The sequence below is a fragment of the Geospiza fortis genome, unplaced genomic scaffold (genome assembly GCF_000277835.1).
Source record: "Geospiza fortis unplaced genomic scaffold, GeoFor_1.0 scaffold186, whole genome shotgun sequence".
Lineage (NCBI taxonomy): Eukaryota > Metazoa > Chordata > Aves > Passeriformes > Thraupidae > Geospiza > Geospiza fortis.
In genome coordinates, this window is record NW_005054331.1 from 6,024,976 (window position 1) to 6,048,757 (window position 23,782).

The window sequence follows — 23,782 nt, forward strand, 5'->3', positions numbered from 1 at the left end:
CTTTTTCTGGTATTTAGTTCCTGAGTGATGAGAACACTAAATTCAGTTTTTATATTCAGGTCTATAAATAGCTACTTGAGGAAGAAAAGCTGTAACTGAATGGCCCCAGAGGGGAAAAATAAAATATGTTCAGCTTTATTTTCACTTATGTGAAACTTAGATATATGGCTTCAATAAAAGTATCTATTTCCTCTATTCATAGTTCAGTGTAGATTACAAGTACCCAAAGCCTTTCTTCATTTTTTGAGTTAATACAAACATTATGTTGGCACTTGCGCAAAATTTATTTTAGAGAGGAGTTTAGAGCAGGTCTCTTGCAACTTGTGAACCTGACTTGAATTTTCTCTATGAAAAATTCTGGTGATCTCAACACTTCAAATTACAAAACTTCCCTACTTTAAAGGAAAGGAGGGGTATCAGACACCTTATAGTACCTGCATCAGAGTTTAAATCTAAACTAATAAAACAGCTATCACCACAATATGCATAAAGTTCTATGAAAGCTGACCCACTCATAAAACTCAGTCTCAATTCAAAACCTTTTTTTCTTTTCCTAACTTTCCTTTGCAAAACGTTTCTATCCCTACCCTAATTTATGGTGAGAAAATAGTTTCTTTTAAATTTTTTGAGAAACTCTTTGTGTGAGTTAAACACAATATGTATCTTTAGAAAGAGGGTGCTGAGTAAAGACTAGGCTTAGAGAGCAGGGGCAGGATTGAAGTGGGAGACACTGTGGCAGTCTGTCTGTCTCTATGTCTATCTTGGAGGCACTGTGTGAAGCAGCTACCTCTTTATCACTCCATCACCCCATTGTTCCTGAGTAGGTCACATGTTTTCCAAACACCGTTCTCCTATTCAGCTGAGTGTGAGGAAAATGAGGCATGGATTAGCCTTGAAGAAATGATAAAAAATAGATTTTTAACACTTGTGTCTGTATTTGTTAGCAGCAACACCACTTTTTCAGCTTTTTCCTTTTGCGAGGTGATGCTGTAGAGTACAAAACCTGCACTGCTGACTGACGGCACTGTTGGAATGAGCTGGAGGAAATTTTAAAACTTGGTCATTTTTCTTTTCCAAGGAGATAACTAGAGGGGCTTGCTTTCCCTGCAGAAGGCTGTACTGCATGTTCTGTGCTTAGCAGTAAGGTTTTGCAACCTTCTCAGACCTGTTTGCCAGCAAGCTGACTGAGCATGCCAAGTAATCTGAGTCTTGGGAATGGCAAAGCACTCAAATTCTGGGTACACTCAGTGAGAAGCCAGCATGAATAATGCATTGCTGTAAGTGGGGAAAGCACTCAGTCCCTTTGTGCTGTGCTTGTGTGGTGTGATAAACCTGCAGCAGGCAGTATCTCAAATGTGCACATTGACTTGCAGCATGAATGGGAGAGGATTGCAGATGGGCAGGGGTGTTAATAGCTTAGAGAATTCAAACGAGTTTAATTAACAGGAATGGAACAGGATATTTAGAAAAACCCTCTTCCTAATTCCTCCTCCTTTTTCCATACCCAGACACAATAAGCCTGTTGAATATACACAGGGTTTACTGAATTTACAGGAGAAAAACCAGAGGCCAAAGGACAGGCATTTCCCCCGTGGAAAACTCACTTTCCCTTGGCATTTCTATCTGCCTACACAGACTAGCTCAAGGCTGTCAGGATGCTGCAGCTGGAGAGTTACAATGGACCAGGCCCTTTAGAGCCCTGGGATCTGACATCTCATCTGCATTCAGCACAGACTTTTGCAAACCACCTCCTCCTGTGCTCAAACTGCTGGGTCAGTGCAAACACTGCCCATGGAGAGGTTATGGTTAGTTAAGTAATTAAATCTTATATTAAGTTTACGCGCATATTCCAGTTTTCCCAAACAGTCCTGATGATAAATTTGCACACATATGCAACATCTGGCACCCCTTGCCCCATCATGCTATTCCAGATTGGAAGTGCAGAAATGAGACTTAAACAGGTATGGCTGATGTATTTGGAATTTTGAAATGTGCCCATGTTTAAAAATAAGCATTGGCTTCCTTGTCCAATTTAGAACCTGGTGGAAGAAGGCTGAATATTCCAGGAAAAACTCTATGAATTTTAAATGAAAATACATAATATTTTCACATCACCTCCCCATATATTCAGCTGCCTGGATATGGGTTGTCTTCCCTCAAACTGGCTGTGCAGAGGTACCGGCATTTGCTGGTCTTAAGAGTTCTTATGTTGGCCGTTTCAAAAAAAAAAAACCAAAAAACCCAAACAACTGCAAAAAAACCCCCCAGAAAACAAACAGCCCCACCAACCATATTTCCATTCCTTGAGTTTGTTTCAGAACTGAGCTTTAAGTTCAAAGGAAGTAAAGGAAGTAAATTCTTATCCTTTAGCTCCACTTCTGGAAACATTCATCCAGTGACTGAAGTATGGGCACACTCCATAATTTGTAGTCCATGATTTTTGCAGGGATCAGTGGTTAGGACTTGGAGCAGGAGACCCTGTGCTAAACATAGCTTTCTTAGGAGCTTTTCATTATAGCATTCTAGTATGGATTTGAATTTGGTTTAGATTTTCTTCTCCAATGAGCTCTGAACCTTCATTTCACTGTGTATCTTTGCATGAGTGCCCCTGTAGTTGAATGTGCCCTTTATCCAGCTCAATCACTGTTTGTTTTCACCTTCCAAATGTAAGAATCTGCGTAGCAGTCACCTGTTAGCCTGTACACCGAGAGTTCTGGTTTCATGGAGGTTGTAGGGTTGCAAGAAACAATGAAATGAACAAAGTAGCCTATTTTGTAATAGGATCAATTGCGAGGTAAGAATCCATATGGAGAGCAGTAATGGGCTGTAACTTGCTGGGTTTAGCTGCCAAAGATTTTTGTCACAATCTCCACTGTTCTAATGTTTAGATGTCCAAAATCTAATGTTGGTTAAGCCTGAATTTTAAACTAACTGAAAATGTGAGAAATAAAGATTTAGAGAACATGCCAAGCACTCACTGGGCTTAATAAGATTTATGGCAGCATGTACCATCAGCATTGCTTTTCTGATGAGACAAAATAAATGCTCCTCTGCAGAAAGCTGGTTATGAGTAATCGAGTTCAGCATATGTAATTTGGTCTGCCTCAACAAAAGTCAAACGACATTGCACCTTTCCTAGTTGTAAATATTCAGCATCCTGGTTTGACAACCTGTATTTCATAATGTAGTGAAAAAACCCATTATCACAAATGCTCATACTTATCATGTGCTGCAGGATCGAGAAACAGATAAGCAGGTTCCGAGGATGGTTGCCCAGAAAGCCAATGAAACTGGACAAGGAAACACTGCCAGATCTGGAGGAGAATGACTGCTATACTGCTCCATTCAGCCAACAAAGGATCCATCAGTGAGTATTCTATCATATCTCAGTTGCAAGGTGAAAACTTTTCTTTCTGGATTCACCTTGGAAAAAATTGATTTCTTTGTTCATGTCTTAAGGACTAGTGCCTTCATATTAGTCCTTTCTCACAAAAAGGGATAGAGAGCTGGTCTATGTTTCTATTAATTAAAGGTCCAGCTCAAAGCTAAGGAAATCAATGGGAAAGTTCCTTTTAATTCCCTGGAATTTCAATTACATCTTTAAAGGGATCAAATGTCTCTTTTCTCTCAGGCCAGAATTGCAGTTATTCTTTTTCACTTAAAGATGTGATTAAACTTTTCTCAGCATTCCTTATGTCTTTAAGCATAATCAAAACTAGTCCTTCATCACTGATCGTTGAAATACTGATACTTGCATCTCATTCCTAGTTATGACTGTAGAACAAACAAAACTCTTAAGAAAACAGACAATGTCAATTTGATTGCACTTCTCTTTCAGTTTTATAGAAGCAAAACTCCTTTGCAAAATGGCAGTGTTCAGACAGTGTTTAGACCTAGCAGTGACACCAATAGCACCAGTGTTGGACAAATGTCAGAGAAATCACTTGGCTACAAGAAGCCTTTATTCCCTTGCAAAATGCAGAGCAGAAAAAGTCCCACATAGCTTTCATAACTCGAATGAAATTTAAGGGATGTCAAATTTTTAATGTCTTAAGGGTTACAGTGTTTGTGATATGGGAAACAGTCACTGAGAGCAAAACCACAAAGATTAGGCAGCACTGTTGAGGATACTAAAAGAAGACAGAGAATGAAGTATAGGTCACTGAAAATTCTGAAATATGTGGTTTTATTCAGGGAGAAGCCAGGTTGATAAAGCTCTGAAATACCTCATTTTGAATGAATAATTTTTCAGGGATTTGATTTACTAGCTGCAATAAAAATGAGTAAAGTAAACCTCTGCCACAAATGGCATCTTTCCAAATACAGCAGAAAAACAAGAACAGGTGCAAACTCCAGGGAAATTTCAATAGAAGTCTGTTTGACACAGAGATGGGTCAGTTATTGTGCCCTGCAAGAGGAAGAGTAGGTGCAAATTAGTTTGAGAATAGACTAGTAATAATAAAAAACTAATAAATTGGGATGTCAGCATTAATGTTTTTATTACCAGTAATATTAACTGCTAACTTCCCTTAAAATTACTGCACATAGGAAAGGGGTTGGTAGTTTGTTCTGAGAGATGTTTTTGTGGCTGAAAGGGGGATTGACATTTATGAAGAGTATTTTTAGAGTTGGTTTTTTTTTCATTCTTCTGCCTTGCTCATGTTCATGTTGGTAAACTGGCAGGAGAGTTTATAAGTGTTAGTTTCATTAACACTCCTGCTGTTGTCTGACGCTTCTTTTACGTCATGGCAGGCTTGGAAATTTTACTCCATGGCAGTCCTGATATTTTCTCCTTAGCTTTCTGTGTGTAGTCTTCCTATCCTTTTGTGTAGGACTTATAAAATGTTGGCTGAGCTGGCCTCCTCTTCCCAAAAGATGTTGGCTCTGACAGCAATGGTGTTCCTATCGTGCTTCAGCCTGTTCCTTGTGCCTGGCTTGTTTTGTTTCACTAGAATTTTGAAATACAATGACTTGTTCAATATTTTTCTACTGAGTTGCATGCAGGTATTTCAAATTTTTAACCCAGAGACCCACAATATTGTTTTAGCAATGTGAAGATAGATGATCACTGAAATTCTTGAGATGCTGAAAAGGAGAATTGCCATCTACAGTAATGTTACAATAATTTAGCTTGAGTTTTGCCAGTGGTAAGAAAAGTCCATCCATTTTGATATTTGGGATAGGTAAGGATTTGCTAGAGTGCTCTCACCATATGACCAATACAATGTAATTATACTGGAGGCTACAAACTTGTCATGGGTAGTTACTTGTGGACTTCAGTGTTCCAAGAGCACATCATCCTACAGTCTGGAAGAGCAGTGACAATCTCTCTCCTACTCCTGGGGCCTTTAGCTGTGACTGTGCCTCCTCTTCCGCCACACAGTAGTGCCAAAACTGATTCAGAGAGAACAGGTACAGGACAGGAGAGATCCCAGTACCACACCAGTGTTCAGCTAGGTGACCTCAATGTTAAGACTTTTCATTGAACATATGGCCATTTTTGAGCAAAGCAAATGTTTGTAACTCGTTCACTTCTTGAAGTCCTCAGAGGATGCAGAATAAATGCAAGTTTTTTGGTCCTTTTGCACTGTATTAAGGTGGTAGCTGAAAAATGCCACTAGTGTCTGCTTTTGGTCAGAACTTATGTACAGATTTGAGTCTTAAGTTTATAGTAGAAACCATAAAATTTTCCTGCCAATCTAGAATCCTAAGTGAGAGGAAGAGATGAGTGAGAAGTACATTCAACTATTCTTTGAAAAATACCCACAGGAGCCTAAAATATATAATCAGTCTTTTAATTACACTGATGAGGATTTTTCTGGCTATTGTACAAGTATTTCTGGAAAGCAAGATAGGTACTTCTGGCAGTTGAAAATATTTTTGATTTCTATGTTGTCATAAATTACTGTTTATCCAAGACATGCTTAATGAAGACCATGAAGTAAATCACTCACAATTACAACCATCTTGAAAGCATAAAACTCCATATCCTTAGTTTTCGGATAAGGTCTCCATGGCCTCGCACTAGATTTTGCCACATATCCTACCTGGAGGCTGCCAAATTCTTCCTTTTTTCCTGGTTTTATGTGCTTTGCATTTCCTAAAATATTATGCCTTAAATATTCATATGAGCTTGGCTGCGTTTGAAATATTGCAATTTGGGTCTAAAATTCCTTATTTCTTCCTTTCTTCATAGCATCAGATGTCTTTCATGTCACCAAAGAACAGGCAGTTTATCTTTTGTGATCTAGCCACAGTTTCCACATGGAGGGCTCCAGTCTGATACAGATTTTATAACATTATCTGAGTGGACATAGACACTTCATTTGTGATAGCTTCTTTTTAAAAGTATGGAAAGACAAATAACTGACAATACTTCCAATTCAATGTCTGGGGAGGAAAATAATTAAGAAAAAAAAGCTTACCAGGCCTTATTTCCATAGGAAATAGTATTTTAAAAATATTGATGTACAAGGAGTGTGTGCAATTTTAGTAGATCATATCAATAGACTTTTTCTTTCTTGCATTTTTTTTCCCATTCAGATGGAAAAAAGCCCGATGTGGAGAAATTCACTTTTCTAAAAAAAATTAATTTTGTCTTAAGAGGCACAGCTAGCCATCTGTCCTTCGTCCAAAACTGGCAAAGAAGAAAACACAAGAATGACATGTGTGACATGTGCCTATAACGTTTGCAGCACAGCTTCAGGTTTTCTTTTAAAGGCATTGTGGCATATTTCATAGGGTATATCCCAAATTTGTCAGTACAAGAGGAGACCAAAATTCATCTTATTTCTTAAGTAATAGAAAATCTCTTTTTTAGAGGAAAGAAGTTCTGCCAAGCACTTTTTTTTTAATTGTGTGGAATACAAAATTATTATTTTCAAGATAGACTTCTGAGTAGTGTCTCGTTTTTGCAGCCACAGCTTGGAAAAGGCTGTGCTTATACCCAAGTATTTCTTCTGAAAATTATTCATTACAAGACTGCAGAAGATGTGAGAAATGTTTACCATTAGACACACACAGTTGTTCTTCTACTGCATCTTAGTTATTTCATGTAGTCAGCTGCTAATCACTTGGGAATAGTAACAGCAGCAATTAGCTGCAATTTCTGAGATAACTGTACACTAGCTAGGAAAATATGTTAATTGCTGTTTAGAGATTTCAAACTCTATATCAGGAACTATTTCCCCTTTGTTTTATCTTTCAAAGGCAATAAACTCTCTGATTAAATATTAATCTAATATATAATTGAATAACCACTTAAAATAAATATTTATTACTTAGTGAAAATAAGATTAAAAATTTACTCAATTAGGAGGACTAGGATAGTAACTTGATTAATTAAGTAAAAAATGGCTCTGCATACCAGAGGTTAATAGAGTTCTTCTCATTTGTATTATGTCCCCTTGTGGTGCATAAATCTTGCATTTTTTCCAGATTTCCAAGAAATGTGTCTCTCAAGGTGGAGGTGCTTTTCAAGCTTTTTTGACATTTAAATTCATCTTAACAAAGCCCATCTCTACCAAGATGGTTTGTGCCCATGTTCCCTTGAGCCCCCTCACCCCAGAATCATGGATGGATCAGGGAGCTGCTGGAACTGGAGACGTGGCACAGGGCTGCATGGACACTTACTTGTTTTGAACCAGGATGGTCATTCTGGTGTTTAAATACATCTACAGTATAATAACTATTCACTTTTTAATGGCTTTTTATAAATGGGGAATCACAGTTTTGCAAATCCTGCTCTCAAACAAATCTTTGTGCTGCCAAACTTGCAATGGGTTTTTTTATTCCCTCTGATTCTGGAAGTTTTAATTGCATGAAAAATAGAAGGAAGCAGGGCATCCCTGAAAAGTACAAAAGACCTCCTCCTTCTATCTCAGGTGAATATTTCTAAGAGAACTAATTTAAATTAAGAAGCGATCAGGGGAGAAGATTGATCTGGGGCAAAGGCAGAGGAAGGTGGAAGAGAGATTCAGCACTTTCATGAGTTTCTATTTTACTTTGGCAGTTTTGAGGCTGCGGTGCCAAATTGGAAACAGAGAGAGCCACTACAACATTCTTCGTCCCAAACTGACCCTGTTTTAGGCCCTGTATGATATGAAAACCCCCAGCTAACCATTAATAAAAATGTCCTTTTACATAAACAAGGCAGTTAGCTGCAGCCTTAAAAATAATGCAAAATGGAAATCAGCAAGTGCTAATAATATAGCCATTTTCAAACAATAGAGTGGAGAAATGTGTGGTATTATTCTCAGGGGAATACTGCAGACTCACATTGTTGCTGTTACTACAGCTGGTGATTTACTTTCTCTATGTTAAACGAGCTAAAAACCTGCCATTACCTCAGCCAACAACAGGCTGGCTGTTGGCTCTGTGATTTACCTGGGAGTACAGAAGGTTGGGCATTTTTCCTGTGCTAAGGAATACACTACTCACATAGAGATCACTACTTCCAGCAACATCTGTGCTCTTAGTTTGTACTGCTTCCAGCAGAAGGCAATTTTATATATGGTGAGTGCCAGACTGTTTCAGTGTCTGTGGACCCACAGTGCAAAGATACACATGGATATGTGCATGCATCCATGCTCCCTTTGTGCCTTTGTCCCCAGGCCACAGGTGTTCAGATTTCAGCTTTTTTTATGTTGCCACTAAAGCAGAAAACAGCCTTTTCCTGCCTTTTGCTTTCCCAAAATATAAATAGTAAAATAAAGCAAGAAAAGTAAACCCACCTTTTTTCAAATGTGTATTCAAAGATTCAAGAGCTAAATTTGCCCTTTAAGGGTTGTACAAACCCTTGTGCAAAATTACCAAAGACAATGTGTGAACAGGAATTCATTGGTAATTTTTTCTTGGTTGAATTTGCACTAATTTGGGGTATTTTTTTTAGACAACAGTTGGCTTTGCTGTGCTTTGCTATCCACAGAAGGATAGTTTGAAATTTCCAGTTCACAGTTTAGTTAAAAAGGCTACAAATACATCCTCAAAGCAATTAACCCTCACTGACTCTTCGAGTCTCTTACAGCATAAATGTAAGAGCAGTATTTCCAGAATGACATTTTTGAAAGGGACTTTAATTAAGGATCAACTCTGGAAGCTTTCCTTCCAAAAGTACTCTCATTATCTTCCTTGGGATTTTCCTTTTGAGTAAGGATAGCTCACACAAATAAGGCTTACAGGACCAAGTTAATGATTATAGCAGTTGTGGAACAAATCACTGGCTTTATCTACCTATACATTAACTTCACAGGTAAAAGAATTATAATGTATTAATCCTTACTTATTTTTTGTCTTACAAATGAGGTGACAAAATGATGAAAACCATCGGTGAAGAGTCTCATAAATAAAGTCTAAACCCTTACTGAGCCTGAAAACAAGCTGTATTCCTCTCATGAATATTCAAATCCTTGTGCATGTTGAAAATCTAACAAGGGCAGCAGAAGTAGAACAGCTGAGGAAATTCTTCCACCTAAAAGCAACAAGGGTTAAAAAACTTGCTAGAAAGCCTCTGCTTTATACAGTTCATAGCTCAGTAATGTCTGATAAATGTTTATGTGTACCTAGTTTGAAATTGTCTTCAGCTCTGGCCCCTGTGAACTGAAATTTGAAGTGTGAGATTTTTCACAGACTGAGAAAATCTTTCTTCTCTGAATTCTTCATTGGATGCTGTAGAACATGAAATAGCTTTGATGGTCATTCTGTGAATATGGATTTACCACCCACATTCAGAAATAAGACAAACTGAAGCAAAAAAATTTGGGGGGAAGAAATGTCCGTGAAGCATGGGAAGATGGGGTGGTGGTTGAAAGGGGTAAGCCCTACACTGAGCTGCCTGATTCTCACCTGACAAGAGCAACTCCTCTGACTTTTGAGGGAAATTGAAACCTCCCTGACATTGTTCCAATGTATAAAACCCTATGACTTTTATGTTCAAAAATAAATGAGGATTATTTTTTAAATGTTATTACATGCAATTCTCTCCCAAAATAATGATATTGTTAGGGATGGTCCAGGACATCCAGAGGACTCATTTCTGCCACTACTTTTTCACCTTTGCTGAACTCTAGCATCTCTTCTTTATCCATGTCTTCATGAATAACATTGGAAAACACTCAAGGGCATGTTTTTGACCCACTCTGATCATGCTGAGTCCTTCCTCTCCTCACCCCCTCCTGCCCTTACTGGCACAAGACTGGGCAGGGCAGAACCTCTGCAGCTCATATTCTCACAGGTGTTTTAGGACTGCTTCAGCAATTCTGGAACAGGGAGAGTTCTTCATGGCAGTTCTCATACTGAGGTGTTTACATCTGCTTCACAGACACCTCTGGTTATTTCTTCTTGCCCATGTGAGATCAAAAGCTATAATAACACAATTATTAAGTTTGCAAATGAATGCAAATTACCGAAGTGTTTCTTTAAACAAGTGATTATTTCTTTGTTTTTTAGAGTTCCTGTAATCCCTGATTTTTGCCTTTTTGCATTCATGACTCATGAAAATAGAAATTCTTAAATATAAACAAAACTATTAAGCAAGTTCTTCAGAAAAGATGTTGAAATGGCTATCTCTAGTTGCAGTATGAGACAGTTGTGATAACAGATGAGCAAAATAACCTTGTATTACAAGGAAAATAAATTCAGGTGTTATCTGGTTCCATGTTGCAGGTTTCCCAGATAAGGTGATCCAATTCGCAGTTGAATCCTACAAGAACTCGTCAGAATGACGAGACAAGCTAAGTCAGAATGAGAATTACTGTGCTGTTTTGATATCTGTGAAGTTATCTTCACAGTTCTTTAACTGTCTGGGAGGTGGGGTCTTGGATAGTCAGGCAGTAAAAGAAAATTAAATAAAGAGCAAAAATTTCTAAACATTCATTTCTGTTTTACTCCTGCCTTTTGATTTGTTTCTGCTCCTACACAAACAGCCTAATACAGAGTTCCAGCTTCAGCTGAAAATAACACTGTTCTACCTGCTTCACAGTTTAGATTTTATAAAATATAATTCCTATCAGCATTAAGATTTACATGAATACAGTATGTTTTTTCTCTCAAAATAATTTTGGTCATTATTTTACATACTGATTACTTTCAACTGAATTTGATACAGGCGTAGGTGTAGCAGTAAAGATAGATCTTTATATCCACATATCTTTCTGTATCTGCAAGATAAGCTCTGTCTTACATACCTTTTGAGTAACAGCAGCTTGAAATAGAATAGTGGCCCCAAACTGTTCCTATACAGAAAAGGCGATGGACAGTGGACACCAGTTGCATTTGCTGTTTGGTACCAGCCCACTGGTAAATCAGCATGCATGTGGTGGTCAGCCAATATGCATAAATCTAATTACTTTTGATAAGTACTGTAGGGCATGAGTAGGACTTAGGGAATAGCAGGGAAATGTGAGGAAGCCAGATGCACTGAGTACAATAGTGAGTAGAATGTAGACACAGAAATGGCCTGTGAGTATCTGGGGTGAAGTGGCAAAGGAGACATGAGATAGTGATCTCTAGAAAACCAGGTTTTATTACTTCTGGTGCTCTTGGAGCAATTTGTCTTACATACCTTTACTTTAGGATTTTTTTTTTACTGTCAGCCTTTGAAGCAGAACATAAGGAACTTATGTACACATTGTATTGTATTGAAAATTCAGCTGAGAATTTTGATAATAAAGAGGGAGCTCATGAAGTTCTCAAAGTCCAGAAGTTGGACTCCTTGTTTTTCAAAATTACTGTGGAGGTGCAAAGCTGTATATTATTTCCCATAGGTAAAGATTGATTCTGGAAAAAAAAATTTAATTTGGGTAAAATTACCTGAGGGGAAAACTGAGCACTGAATCTCACATTGTGCAAAAGAGGAGGTGAAGTGAATCCACGCCAAGCTCCTGATTAAGATGATCTCATTTAAGGTCATATTTGTCTAGTGTGCTTTCGTACAGACTCATCTCTCTATGACACCTCTGTGACCTTAACATTTTATTTATCAGTTTATTCAATTCTGCAGCTCTTCAAAAACACAGATGAGGAAACCAATATTGCCTGCTATCCACAGGGTTCGTTGGGTCTTTCAAAATTTATTCCATCTAACGTATTGAGCATAGAACCTATATTCATACTTAACTTGATAAATGGCCTCTGAGAGCTAATTTTCTACTACATTTTAGCTTCCAGGTCCAAATGTAGGAGTATATGATACTTTCAATTTCTAACATAGTATTCAGTAACAGTTTTCAGTAAGAATAGTTTACCAAGTAGATGTTTCCAACTGACTCTTAATGGTAAAGCATAACAAAAAAGCCTGGAACAGATGTGAAATCCTACTGCTACACTTACAAAGATATGTTTTTGCAATTTTCTGTGCAAGAATTTTGTAGTTTTCAGTGAATTATCTAAAAGTGATGCATATCATAATGAATACTTAAATATCTTCTATCTTTTACCAGATTTCTCCACGTAATTCTTTGTAAGAGAATGAATACTGTTACTGACAGCATCTCACCTGGCTAATCATCTCTTAATCAAGTGACTTTTATCCTCCCTGCACTTGCTTACATACTGTAGATTTTTAGAGTGCTAAAGAAAGTAATGGAAATAAATATTTGTCTTAAATGTGCTGTTACATATTTCTGAGATGCCCTTGGTTTTTATTTTCATGTAGCTTCATAATACACAACAAAGATACTTTCTTCAATAATGCTACAAGAAGTAGAATTGTACACCATATCTTACAAAGAGTGAAATATGAAGAAGGGAAAAACAAAATTGGTAAGTACTGAGCAATGTCCTTTAAATATGTCTTTAAAAAAAGAAAGGAGAAGTCTGCCTGGCCTCATAACAGACTCTTTTCCTTCATTTTTTGATCACCTCGGTTTTGACTTTTTCCATCTCACCCACTGCTGTGGTAGGGGCTTTGCCTGGAAGATGGGATCATCTCCCTGTAATATCAGTCAGCTTTCACAGGCATGTCACCACATGGGATTTATCACTTCTGCAAGGGAAGAGGCTGATTTAAACATGAAATATTAACAGATTAGGAGCAGTGAAGCAGGGAGACTCATGCAGGAACACCTTTATTGTTTCATTAAAATGTGCTTGGAAGGATGGCAAGATTTGTGCTGCTCTACATCTCAGGCCACAGGGCTTCTCCCTGGGTACCTATCCATCCCTAAGGGAGACAGAGGACTGTATCTCTGGTGTTGCTGTAAGTCAAAGGGAGTTCACCACTGATGTCTTCAGTGCAAAGAATGCTATACATAACTGTGGCTTCATTTTCAATTCGTGAGTGGAGTGGAAATTTGGAGTGGCACACGTGCAGGTCCAGGAGAGCAGGCAGTGACATAGGAGGGATAGAACATGAAACAGTGGCCACCTTCTGCCAAATCATACAGAGCACATACAGCTTGAGTACCACACAGAGACAAATGTAGAGCCAATTTCCATAAAACTCTGCAGTCTATTTCATTTCCCTGCTGTTTAAACCTCACCTTTCCTGAAGAGGAAGAGCAATATCCCAGAACTTCACTTCTTTCTTTCTTCCTCAGCTGCTGGGATGAGGGCAGCAATAGTCCTGAGCTGAGCTGATGTTGCATCTTGCCCAAACACCTGCAGTTCCTGCCTACCTAAAGATCCCAATCTCTCTCACATGTCAACTTGTGCTGCACCTGAAGTGAGCACAACCTTGCACTGATCACTGGGCAGGGCAAAGCCCAGCTCTGCTGTACAAGTTTTACTTTTCTGACAGAGACATTGGAAGAAAATATATTTTGCCAGGCAGATAGTGATGCTACCAGTGAAAGTGTTATTCATGTTGACTTAATACTTCTCATTGTTGTGTTCTTGCTGCTGTCTGTCCCCTGTGAATTAGGAAAGGAATCAAGATGCTATACCTTCTCTGTGTCAATAGGGTTCAAATACCTTCGGGTTCTTTGTGTGGCTATTTTGTTTTGCATTGCCTGGTAACAGCAGAGTCCTATTTTAGTGATTTTCCAAGTGAAAAGCACCAACACCTCAGCAAACATTATTTCTCCAGGCTCTGATTAAAGAGGGACATGGCCTGAATCAGTGGGTTGTATGGTTACTTTTTTGTGTCACATAGGAATGATTTTATTTTCTGGTCTTTTAATGCCGCAACCTGTCTTGTTTCTTTCTGTCCAGCAACTTTCATAAGGCACAAGCTGAGCAAAATTTAAAAAGTTGTTTTCATATGGAAATTATGAGTTTCTATTTCTTTAGTGGTCTGCAATTCAAAAATGTCAAGACCTACCCTGAAGATTTTAGCTCCCAAGATATGCAGCCTTTCATCTAAATAGCTTTGTTAGACCATGTTTAATAAGGTCAAACTTTAAACCTGGTGTAAAGTCTCCAATTTCGCTGAAGTTACACTAAAGATGGATTTGGCAAATGAATCTTTAAGCCTCTAGCATAATAAATTATAGATTCTGATTAATATTTGAACAAGTCTTTCTCTGTATTATTTCTAAGTTATCAAAATCTATAGAAGATTAATTTTTCTACGTATATTGTGTACTGTCAATTGGCTTTCATCGTCATTTAGCCAGTTTATGAAAATATATTTTGCTTTTTACTTCGCTATTTTTCTGCTCCTATTGGTAAATAATTGAATATTTTTGGTTCTCAGGTCTGAATCGATTGCTCAGTAATGGCTCCTATGAAGCTGCATTTCCTCTTCATGAGGTATTTTGCTCTTTTTTTTTTCCTTTTTGAATGGACATTTCCCTCAAAATGAATTCTTAATTGTGTAATTATTTATCCTTAACCTTATTAATGTCTGCCTCTGACGTCCTTCCATTTAGCAATGCTTCTTTCCTTAGGGAAAAAATAGGGGTATTTCTTGCACAAAGAGATGAGTAAAGAGAGTTGTTCCAGATCTGTTCTGTAAGAACTCTTGGAGTTGATAAATCAGTATGCTTTCAGAAAAGTAAAACATCACACTCTGGGGGCCTTTTTTGAGATTCTCCAAAGATTCTCTTTGCATTTATAGGCTATGACTTGAATATAATCTACTATAAATTTCTTAGTAAGAATATTCTCAAATCTTAGTGACATCAGTTGATTTTTTTTTAATGCCATATTTAGCTTTTGGGGCACAAATATGTAATTTGCATAAAATGTGTTATCTATGCTGCTAGTAAGAGAGAGATTTCTTAAATATTCTTTTTTGCTGGTGTTATTCATTAATGTCCAGATTTGTATTTTAGGGAAGTTACAGAAGTAAGAATTCAATAAAAACCCATGGAGCAGAAAACCACAGACACCTGCTCTATGAGTGCTGGGCTTCCTGGGGAGTGTGGTATAAATACCAGCCCCTGGATCTTGTAAGGTAAGACTTACCTGCTTTTGCTATGTCACATTAGAGATGCTTTGAGCACAGGTTGTTTCACTTCTGACAAAACCATGAAAAGCTTATTTAATTCATGTGGTCTTTAAAACCTGATCCTGAAGTCATGGGAAACCATTTGGTTCATGGTGACACTACATCCAAAGAAATATTTATAGAGGAGTTTGTAGAAGGCAAAAGAAGTTTCCTTCCAGAGCTTCCTAACACCATAATTTGTAATGAAGTGTTTACTGAATATTTAAGAGAAAAAAAAAAAAGGAAGAGAAGGATCTGTGGAGGCTGGATATACTTGATTAGACATCTGTTCACAGGAGGAGTTCTTCCTCCTTAGAGCATGGCTTTGGTGAAAGATAGGCTCTCACCAACTAATTCTTCTTCATCCAAAAAGCAGCCACAGAATGAGCTCTGGATGAAGTTTCATGATGCTTAGAAATGGCACAGAGCAGAGCTTACAGTTGCTGAGTGTGCTACTGTGTTCAGCAGCACTAGTGATGGAAGTCTCCTCTGTACCACTGCCCTTTAACTCAGACCAGCCACATCTCCACTGTCCCAATTTTTATTCATCTTGGAAGTAGTCTGCAAAGAAGAAAACACTGAGAAAGCTGAGATGTGATTCCAAGTTCTTACACTCCCTTAAAATAATGTTTTCAAATAGCCTTGCATGCATTAATAGAGGATTACATAGTTCTTGTGCATATAGAGAGAGCCAGAGCCTTTACTGATCATGATGGCACAACTATTATTGGACAGTAATGGGCTTTTTCTACTTGAAGACAGGAACATGGAGCTACAAGGGCCTGTTAATAAAGTCTTCAGATGTATCAGGAGCACTGAAGATACATTGACCATCAGGAAGGGTCATCTACAACATTCAATTGGTCCAGCTTATTAACTGCCTCTTTCATAAATCCTGTAACTAATAGAAAACTTTGATTTATTCTCAAAATTGTTTCCAGACGAAAGATTTGTAGAGGGTAGCCCTGGAGACAGACAGTGTTACTGATTAAGGTCATATAAAACCTATCCATTTCATAAAACAGAGAGTTTCATTTCCATGGATAAAAAGCTAACCGAGAAATACAATAAAATTTTTACTGAGTCATATAATTTTTCAATGCTTCACAAAATAATTTATTAAATCTCATCATTTAATCCCAAAAGCTTTTGATTTCTTTTTTTAATACACTGGATAGAAATTTGGATTTTTTGTCAAATTACACAATAGAAATCACTGATTTATGGAAGAGCCAACAGTTATACTGAAGGGGTTTTTGGCTTTTAATTTCCCAGTACACAACAAGATATTATTATCACAGTACAAACAACTTATCTCTACAGAGTTTTATAACCATTTTTCCATAGTGGTCAAGGCTACTGTTCTTTATCACTTCTTGTTTGTGAAAGTTTGTGAGGCAATGCCTGAGGTTTGGTTTCATATGATGATCAGGCATCTGAAAGGTTTGTGAAAGTATGACAATAAATGGTAACAGAATAAGCAATGTTGGAGATATGATTATTCTAGACCTTGGTAGCAGCCTTCTTGCATAGCCTGGGTTTAAAGTCAAAGATTTTTAAAGAAAGTTGATTTTTTCATCAGACAGATTTTTCAAAATCTATTAAAAAAAACCAAAAAGACAATTGCTATAGACCCCCCAGCTGAAGTCAGGAGTGTCCTGCTGTTGTTGAGAGTAGGTGTTCACCCAAAGAGGAGAGGGGCAGGGGAAGCTGTGAGATTCCCTGAGCATTGGCAGCAGCCTGAGTCACAAGCCACCAAACTCAGCAGGACCAGAGCTGCAGCCCCAGCCCAGCCTGCCATGTGCTGCCTGGAGCACATCCACAGCTGTGATGAATTCACTGAAGGAGGGTGACAACAAAGAGAAGGGGATGCCTTTTCCTTCTCACTTCACAGATGCTGGATTACTCACATTTCCTCAGCTCCTGCTGAGTTTTCCGAGGATTTGAAGATTTGGGAGGAGCTGAGGAAATGTGAGTAATCCAGCATCCATGAATGAATATTCCACTTCTGCAGCCACTCTCATCTGTTCACGTGTCTATTGAGCTGGAGACTTTTCCTTGAAGAACTGATGACACCAGCAAGACCTGCTGTTCGTTTCACTTGGAAGCGTCTCAGTGGGCACACTTTAAAAAGAAGGTTTTTTCAGTGCCAGTCCTACAGCAGGAAAATCTTTTTTTCCCCCCCATAATAAGAGTTATGTGGGATTATGCTTGAAGGGTGTAGTGTGGTCATCTGTACAAAAGGAGTGGACGGATGTTGATTCTTCCACAGACATCTGGTCAGAACTTATGCTGCTAGTTGGCATTATGCTTTAAAAAAGCTAAGAAGTAAATTAGATGTAGATAGTACATTTATGTCATCAATAGATGTCCTATTTCTACCCTAAAGTCAAGTTACCACAATGGTAAGTAAAAATGTTCATACTCCAGTGCTGTTTTATTTTTTCCTTGGATGTCAAAATGAGGTTTCCATCTCCTATGCTGCCAATTTGGCAACTCCAGATTTCATTTAATCTCATCAGCTGGCTGTTAGGGAGATACTAGTCACTAAAAATAAATGAGAAGAAGTCATTTGAGGGAAATTGCATGATTCTGCTTCCACTCTGCTTTGAAACGTGGCAGTGCGATGGCACAGAGTTGGCATAATTTACAAAGCCACTCCTATTAGTCAACAGATGTAGTACCATGACTTTAATTATACATCTCTTGGAATTTAGTGTCCATAGATTCTTTACAGTAATAATTTATGACCCTTAGAATTGATTATAATTGAAAATAAAAAGGTCTCAGTATATTTATATGCTCTGAGACCATGTAAATCAACAGAAACAGTTGCAGTGATTCCTGGGGACTTTGGATCACCTCCTTCACACTTCTGTGCATTGTTGCTTCCCTCTTGATTGTGCACAAATTGCTCCTGCTGCTGCTTGTGCATGTAATTGACAGGACAAAAATGCAGGGAGAAAACAGGTTTTTAAGTGATTGTAAAGGTATCTAAATGAACCTGAAAGCAAAAACTGATGCCTGAGTAATCTGCATTTTGCTCCATGTTTCCATTAAATGTCTTGACTGCCAGATGACTACTCCCTTTCAGTCTCCTGTTAAGCCTTCCTACCCATCCCATTGTTTCTGACATGAGAGCTTCATATGTCCAAAACACCTGCTGGAAAGCTCTAGTTTCTGTGGTGTAGAGAGTTCTGTACAGGATTTCATTCTTACCTGCAAAAGAGTTAATGAAAATAGGTAGGTCCTTGGCTTGAGCTCTGATATGTCTATATTCTAGATCCATGACTTCCTCCTAGGCAGGTCAAAAGCAAACTATTCTGTAATGAGAGTCATTAAACATAGGATAATCCAATATCACATTTCATAGGTTGGAAATTAGACTTTGTAGCTTAGTACTTTCCAAAAATGTGCCTTATTGATAAATATTGATATTGAAATCTTGACCCACCTAAGTCATAGCTCTACCACTGGAATGGATAGAGGGGATATACAGTTCACCATTAAGGTAACTGGTATTGAAGGGCTAGTATACAAGCTAGCTTACAACTGAGAAGCTGAAATTACATTTTTATTATTATTTTGATGGTACAATATATATAAGGATAGGAGAGAGGGATTATTGTGTTAGGTGCTTGGGGATTTTTTTGTCTCTGCTTTTTAGGTTAGTTGTGGAGAAAAATTTCTGTGGGAGAACCATTAAAGACTCATATACGATTTTTTTTCTGTCCATATTAATAATCTGAAAAATTGGATAGTAATTAATTAACAAAGTTAACAAAGTTAACAAGAACACAAAGGTGTTATCAACACTGGAAAATTTCAAAGAGGCCTTGAAATGAGTAGAATGATAACAGATGAAATTTAGGTATAAGTCATGCACAGTGATGCATTCTGGAAAGATACCTCTGGAATTCTTTGTGTACATTGCTGAGCCCTGGCTCAGAAAGAACTGCCATCACTGAAGCAAGCTATATGAAATTTCTGTTCATTACATAGTGATAGAAGAAGAGAAGGAACAAATTTGTTCTTCAAACAAATATTTGGGGAAAATTGAAGGGAGTGAGAAAGGCATCTACACATTTTTTCATCTCCTGAAGGTCATGATGGTCCAGACTAGCTGAATTACATATTGGAGTAAATGTGGAACTGCTCTGAATATGGCACCTAGGCCTCCAAAGACCTTCTCACTGGCATAGTTTGTTTCCATAGCATTCAACTGAGTGGTATCTGAGCAGAGACTAAAAGGAGAACTATGCAAACCATGGGGCCAGAAGACTTGATCCTGATACAATTTACAGTAGTACAGCCTGTGCCAGTAGAATACCAGCTGCGTTGCAAAGGGCAATAATGGAATATCAAGGCTGTTTATCCATATTTAAACCAATATGTATCAAAGTAATGCCAACATCCTACATTTAATTTTAAAACCCGGCTCAGATGCCTTTTCCTTTCTTTTCAGAGATGGGTTTCTCCCCATCATGGACAGTCTTCTTTATGCACACTGTGGACTTTGCTTGGGTCTTCATCTAGGATGAAGGTGTTTGATTGCTAGATCAAAAAGAATACTATGATTTGCACTGTTAGTTTGAAGGGCTCAACAGGGTAGGAGATTATTTTTGCCATTCATGCTTGTCAGCTAGAAGGTTGGACCATGGAAGCATTCATCCCTGAGTGCAGGGAATGATGTAAAAAATAAAGCTTGATGAAAGTTAGATGGACTTCACTACTTTGAACTATGTATGTGGAAAAAACTAGGTCATCCATTTTGAGTGGAAGCAAGGTCAAATGTGAGTTTGCATTTTTGGAGGTGCAGGCACAGACTGACATCCTAGATGTCAGGAAAATAATCAGAGTTCATTTACACTCTTAAGTTAGGCCTTAAAAGGCAGTTTGCAGTGTGTTTTTTACAATCAGACCTGCTGCTCTTGTCAGAACTGAGCATGTAAGTTGGTAAGCACATTGACTTACCATCTCTTTAGTCTGTGAATTTGAGTCTCTGTTGAATGACAGAAAAATAAAAACAAAATGACAATACTTGGCTTCTTATACAGAGCTGGTAAACTCAAATGAAAATAGTCAGTGCAGATCAGTATCTTCCATCAGAGCATGAGCTCAGGCCAGAGAGATATTTCCCACACTAGAAATTTTTAACAACAATTTGAAAACTGCTAATTTTGTGCAGTCCAGACCAAGTGTTCTGCAGTGCACCCAGCACTAGAGACAGTCCTAGGACTTTCCATTCTCACTGAGAAAGTTTGGCCAATGATGTTTTCTGGTAGAGTAGAGGAGCCAGCAGCGCTGGCTGTCTGCACTTGTTCTCTGGATACATCAGAAGTTGCATCATTAGGGAGAAAGAGAGTTTCCAGTAGCAGCTATTTTCAAATTGAGTGGATGTGCAAGGTTAAGTTGTCTACAAAATGTCTGAAACACAAGCACATCATCTTGCATCTTTCTTTAAAACCTGTCTTGCAAATAATCCCCTAAAATCTACAGTGCACAAATCAATAGGACAGTACATGAGCCTGCTCCTCTGCTGATGAGTTCAGCAGGTTTTTGTGTGCTTGATGAATTCTCTAACACATAAATAAAGGTTTGGTTGTGTTTGGGAGGGGGAAAATTGCTAATGAATATGTATATAGCAAGATGAAACTTTCTGGCTACTTTGCTGCTAGTTTTTGAGCAATATATCTAATAAATTAGGATCAATTCAGACTGCTTTCCTCAAATCATTGCAAGATGATGGACCTTACTTGCACTTCACTTTCCACTGCAGTAGAATCGTGAAATTAGTTTTGCAGAAACTGAGCTAAGAAAATAAATAATCAAATGAAAATAAACTGTATTGGAGAATGAACTTTGGTTAATTAATTTCTTAGAACTAATTTGAGCTCAAATAATTTTCGCTGTTATACAAGATTTAGGGATAAAGTTTATTTCAATGCAATTATTCAGGCAGTAAAATCAAATGGCCAAAATCAAAACACACCATCAATTTCCCAAATACAAAGAACTAGCTTTCTAAAAGTAACTCAGTGTTTCCTTCATGAGGTCACCACTTATCTAACTGTAAACTGTGGTTATTGAATTTTTTAATTAATGTTTTAAGTTCATTACTGAGACAGGTCCCTCAGTGTGTATTTTGAAGCTTAGTTGAAGGCTTTTTATCCTCTTTAATCTACTCTTCACATATGATAGAAATATTTTTTTCTACTAATGAGCAAGATTAAGTAGATTATTCTAATTAGCAGGTAACTTTGCTGTGTTTTGTTTTAAAACAGACGGTACTTTGGTGAGAAAATCGGGCTGTACTTTGCCTGGTTAGGCTGGTACACAGGGATGCTCTTCCCAGCTGCCTTCATTGGATTATTTGTCTTTTTGTATGGAGTCACCACTTTGAACCACTGCCAAGTCAGGTAACGTGGGGACTTCTAAAAAGAAATTGCAACTGTGGGTTATAATGAATAATTTGAGAGATCTTCCGATATGCTGTTAATTATTTCATTTTAAGCTGTTGAATGAACAGTAAAGAAAAGACTGCTTAGTTGTTATAACGTACCCAGTATCAAACCTCCCATGTTTTATGATCCTGAATTGGGATGAGAGGAAATTCTTCTTTCCCAGTTCCAGTTGTTAATGGTGCTGGCAACTCAGAACGAGGTCAGGAAGAAGTAGACTCCTTTATTACCCTTTAAGAGGCCTGCACAAGAGTGAGGACTTTTCACTCTCTATAAGGCCTTTCCCAAAGATCCACCACAGAGAGGCATTCCTCAGATGAAGAAATCCCTGGACCTTCTGCTGAGTGCTGCATCTCTAAGTTTTTGTGCACTTGAGTCACAAGAATAACTTTGTCTGAAGTTATCCTCACCTTCCTCCTACCAAAAGTCACTCTGACTCAAGGAGATGCTGGAAATGGTAAAGAGATACTACTAGGTTGTCCCTGGAGAACTGCACTCTGCAGCTATGACTGTAAACTCTGTGGTCTTAGACAGTCAGCAAATATTAATTATACACATGCAGTTATGAACATCTTGGCTTCAGTTACAGATCAGTTTTGTTCAATAAGTTACTGAATATTAGCAAAGCCTATCAACCCAGACAGATTGTTGTGCAGATTGTTGTAGTAATCAAGCTATTAATTTTTGTCTTTTCTATTTTTCCAGTAAAGAAGTCTGCCAAGCTACAGATATCATAATGTGTCCTATATGTGATAAATACTGCCCCTTCATGAGGTTGTCGGACAGCTGCATTTATGCCAAGGTATGTTTTAGGCTATGCAAATGGAGATACTTTCTAAGCATGAATTTTGCCTTTTGCATTTGTCTTTAGTGAGCTTGGGTAGATGAAATCTCAAAAGGACTGATCAAGTTCAGCCAACATTAACATTGTCTTTCACCAACGTTTAATTTGGGCTGTAAAATATTTGAATGCAATTTGCACTTAGAAATTCAGCAGTCTCAGAGGTCGTGTCCTAGAGCTGTGTTACATGTCCTTGACATCAGCCTTTATCTCTCCGTGTGGCTCCATAAAATTAATGCTTTGGGTCTGAAATGATGCTCACATCTGGTGTTGGCAGAGGCCAGTCCCAGGCCAGGCTGGCAAATAGTCCTGTCAATTCACAGGTGGATTTCACGTGTCAAAGGAAGCATCGTCAGGCTCGGCAGGCCTGCTAAACTCATGATCACGTTAACTTTATTTGGAGAAAATCAAAAATAAAGGCCTATTATCACAAATTGATCATATTATTAATATATCTCTCAGGTAACCCACCTCTTTGACAATGGAGCTACTGTCTTTTTTGCTGTTTTCATGGCAGTGTGGGGTAAGTTTTCATTTTGATATCAAGTAATTGCACCGTCTTTTTTCTATAGAATATGATGCAACATAGACCCTTTTATTTTCCAGCACACTTTTTATCTGATACTAAGACAAAGAATATAGGCTAGAGACTTTTCTGTTTCTGCAAAAGGAAGCTGCAATTGGTTGAATCAAGGTTTTACTTGAAAATAATTTTAATTAAAACAAAACATGTAGCATATATATATATATATGTAATTTGTATATATATATATATATATAATTCTGTGATAATTTCTAACCATTTTTAAATCCATTGGTACTAAGGCCTTTTCTCTATTATTGCTCAGGGCTTCTCCTAGCTTAGGGCAGCTCAGTTTAGTGTCAGTATTAAAATGGAGTAGCATTTTTTCCTCACCTTGCAGAAAGGCAGTAAAACTTAAATCCATGTAAGCTGGTTGCAGTGAAAGCAAAGCTCTGATGAAATAAATAAAAGATTTCATTGAATGGCAAATTGATCCGAGTGTGGTCTAACTGTTGCCATGGAGGCTGAATTTTGCCCATAGAAATGTTCTATTTTTGGCTCAACTATTTTTCCTACTATGTCATGTAGGC

At 37.8% G+C, this 23,782-nt stretch overlaps 1 protein-coding gene across 1 annotated transcript in view; it reads left to right on the forward strand.

Moving 5' to 3' along the window:
- Positions 1 to 23,782, forward strand: part of ANO4 (anoctamin 4) — a 175,853-nt gene that overhangs the window by 112,188 nt on the left and 39,883 nt on the right. The window contains exons 9-15 of the mRNA XM_031057554.1: positions 3,236 to 3,367; positions 12,653 to 12,759; positions 14,633 to 14,688; positions 15,213 to 15,334; positions 21,652 to 21,786; positions 22,534 to 22,630; positions 23,132 to 23,192. Coding sequence (XP_030913414.1) covers positions 3,236 to 3,367; positions 12,653 to 12,759; positions 14,633 to 14,688; positions 15,213 to 15,334; positions 21,652 to 21,786; positions 22,534 to 22,630; positions 23,132 to 23,192 — 710 coding nt within the window. The remainder of the gene's footprint in view (positions 1 to 3,235; positions 3,368 to 12,652; positions 12,760 to 14,632; positions 14,689 to 15,212; positions 15,335 to 21,651; positions 21,787 to 22,533; positions 22,631 to 23,131; positions 23,193 to 23,782) is intronic.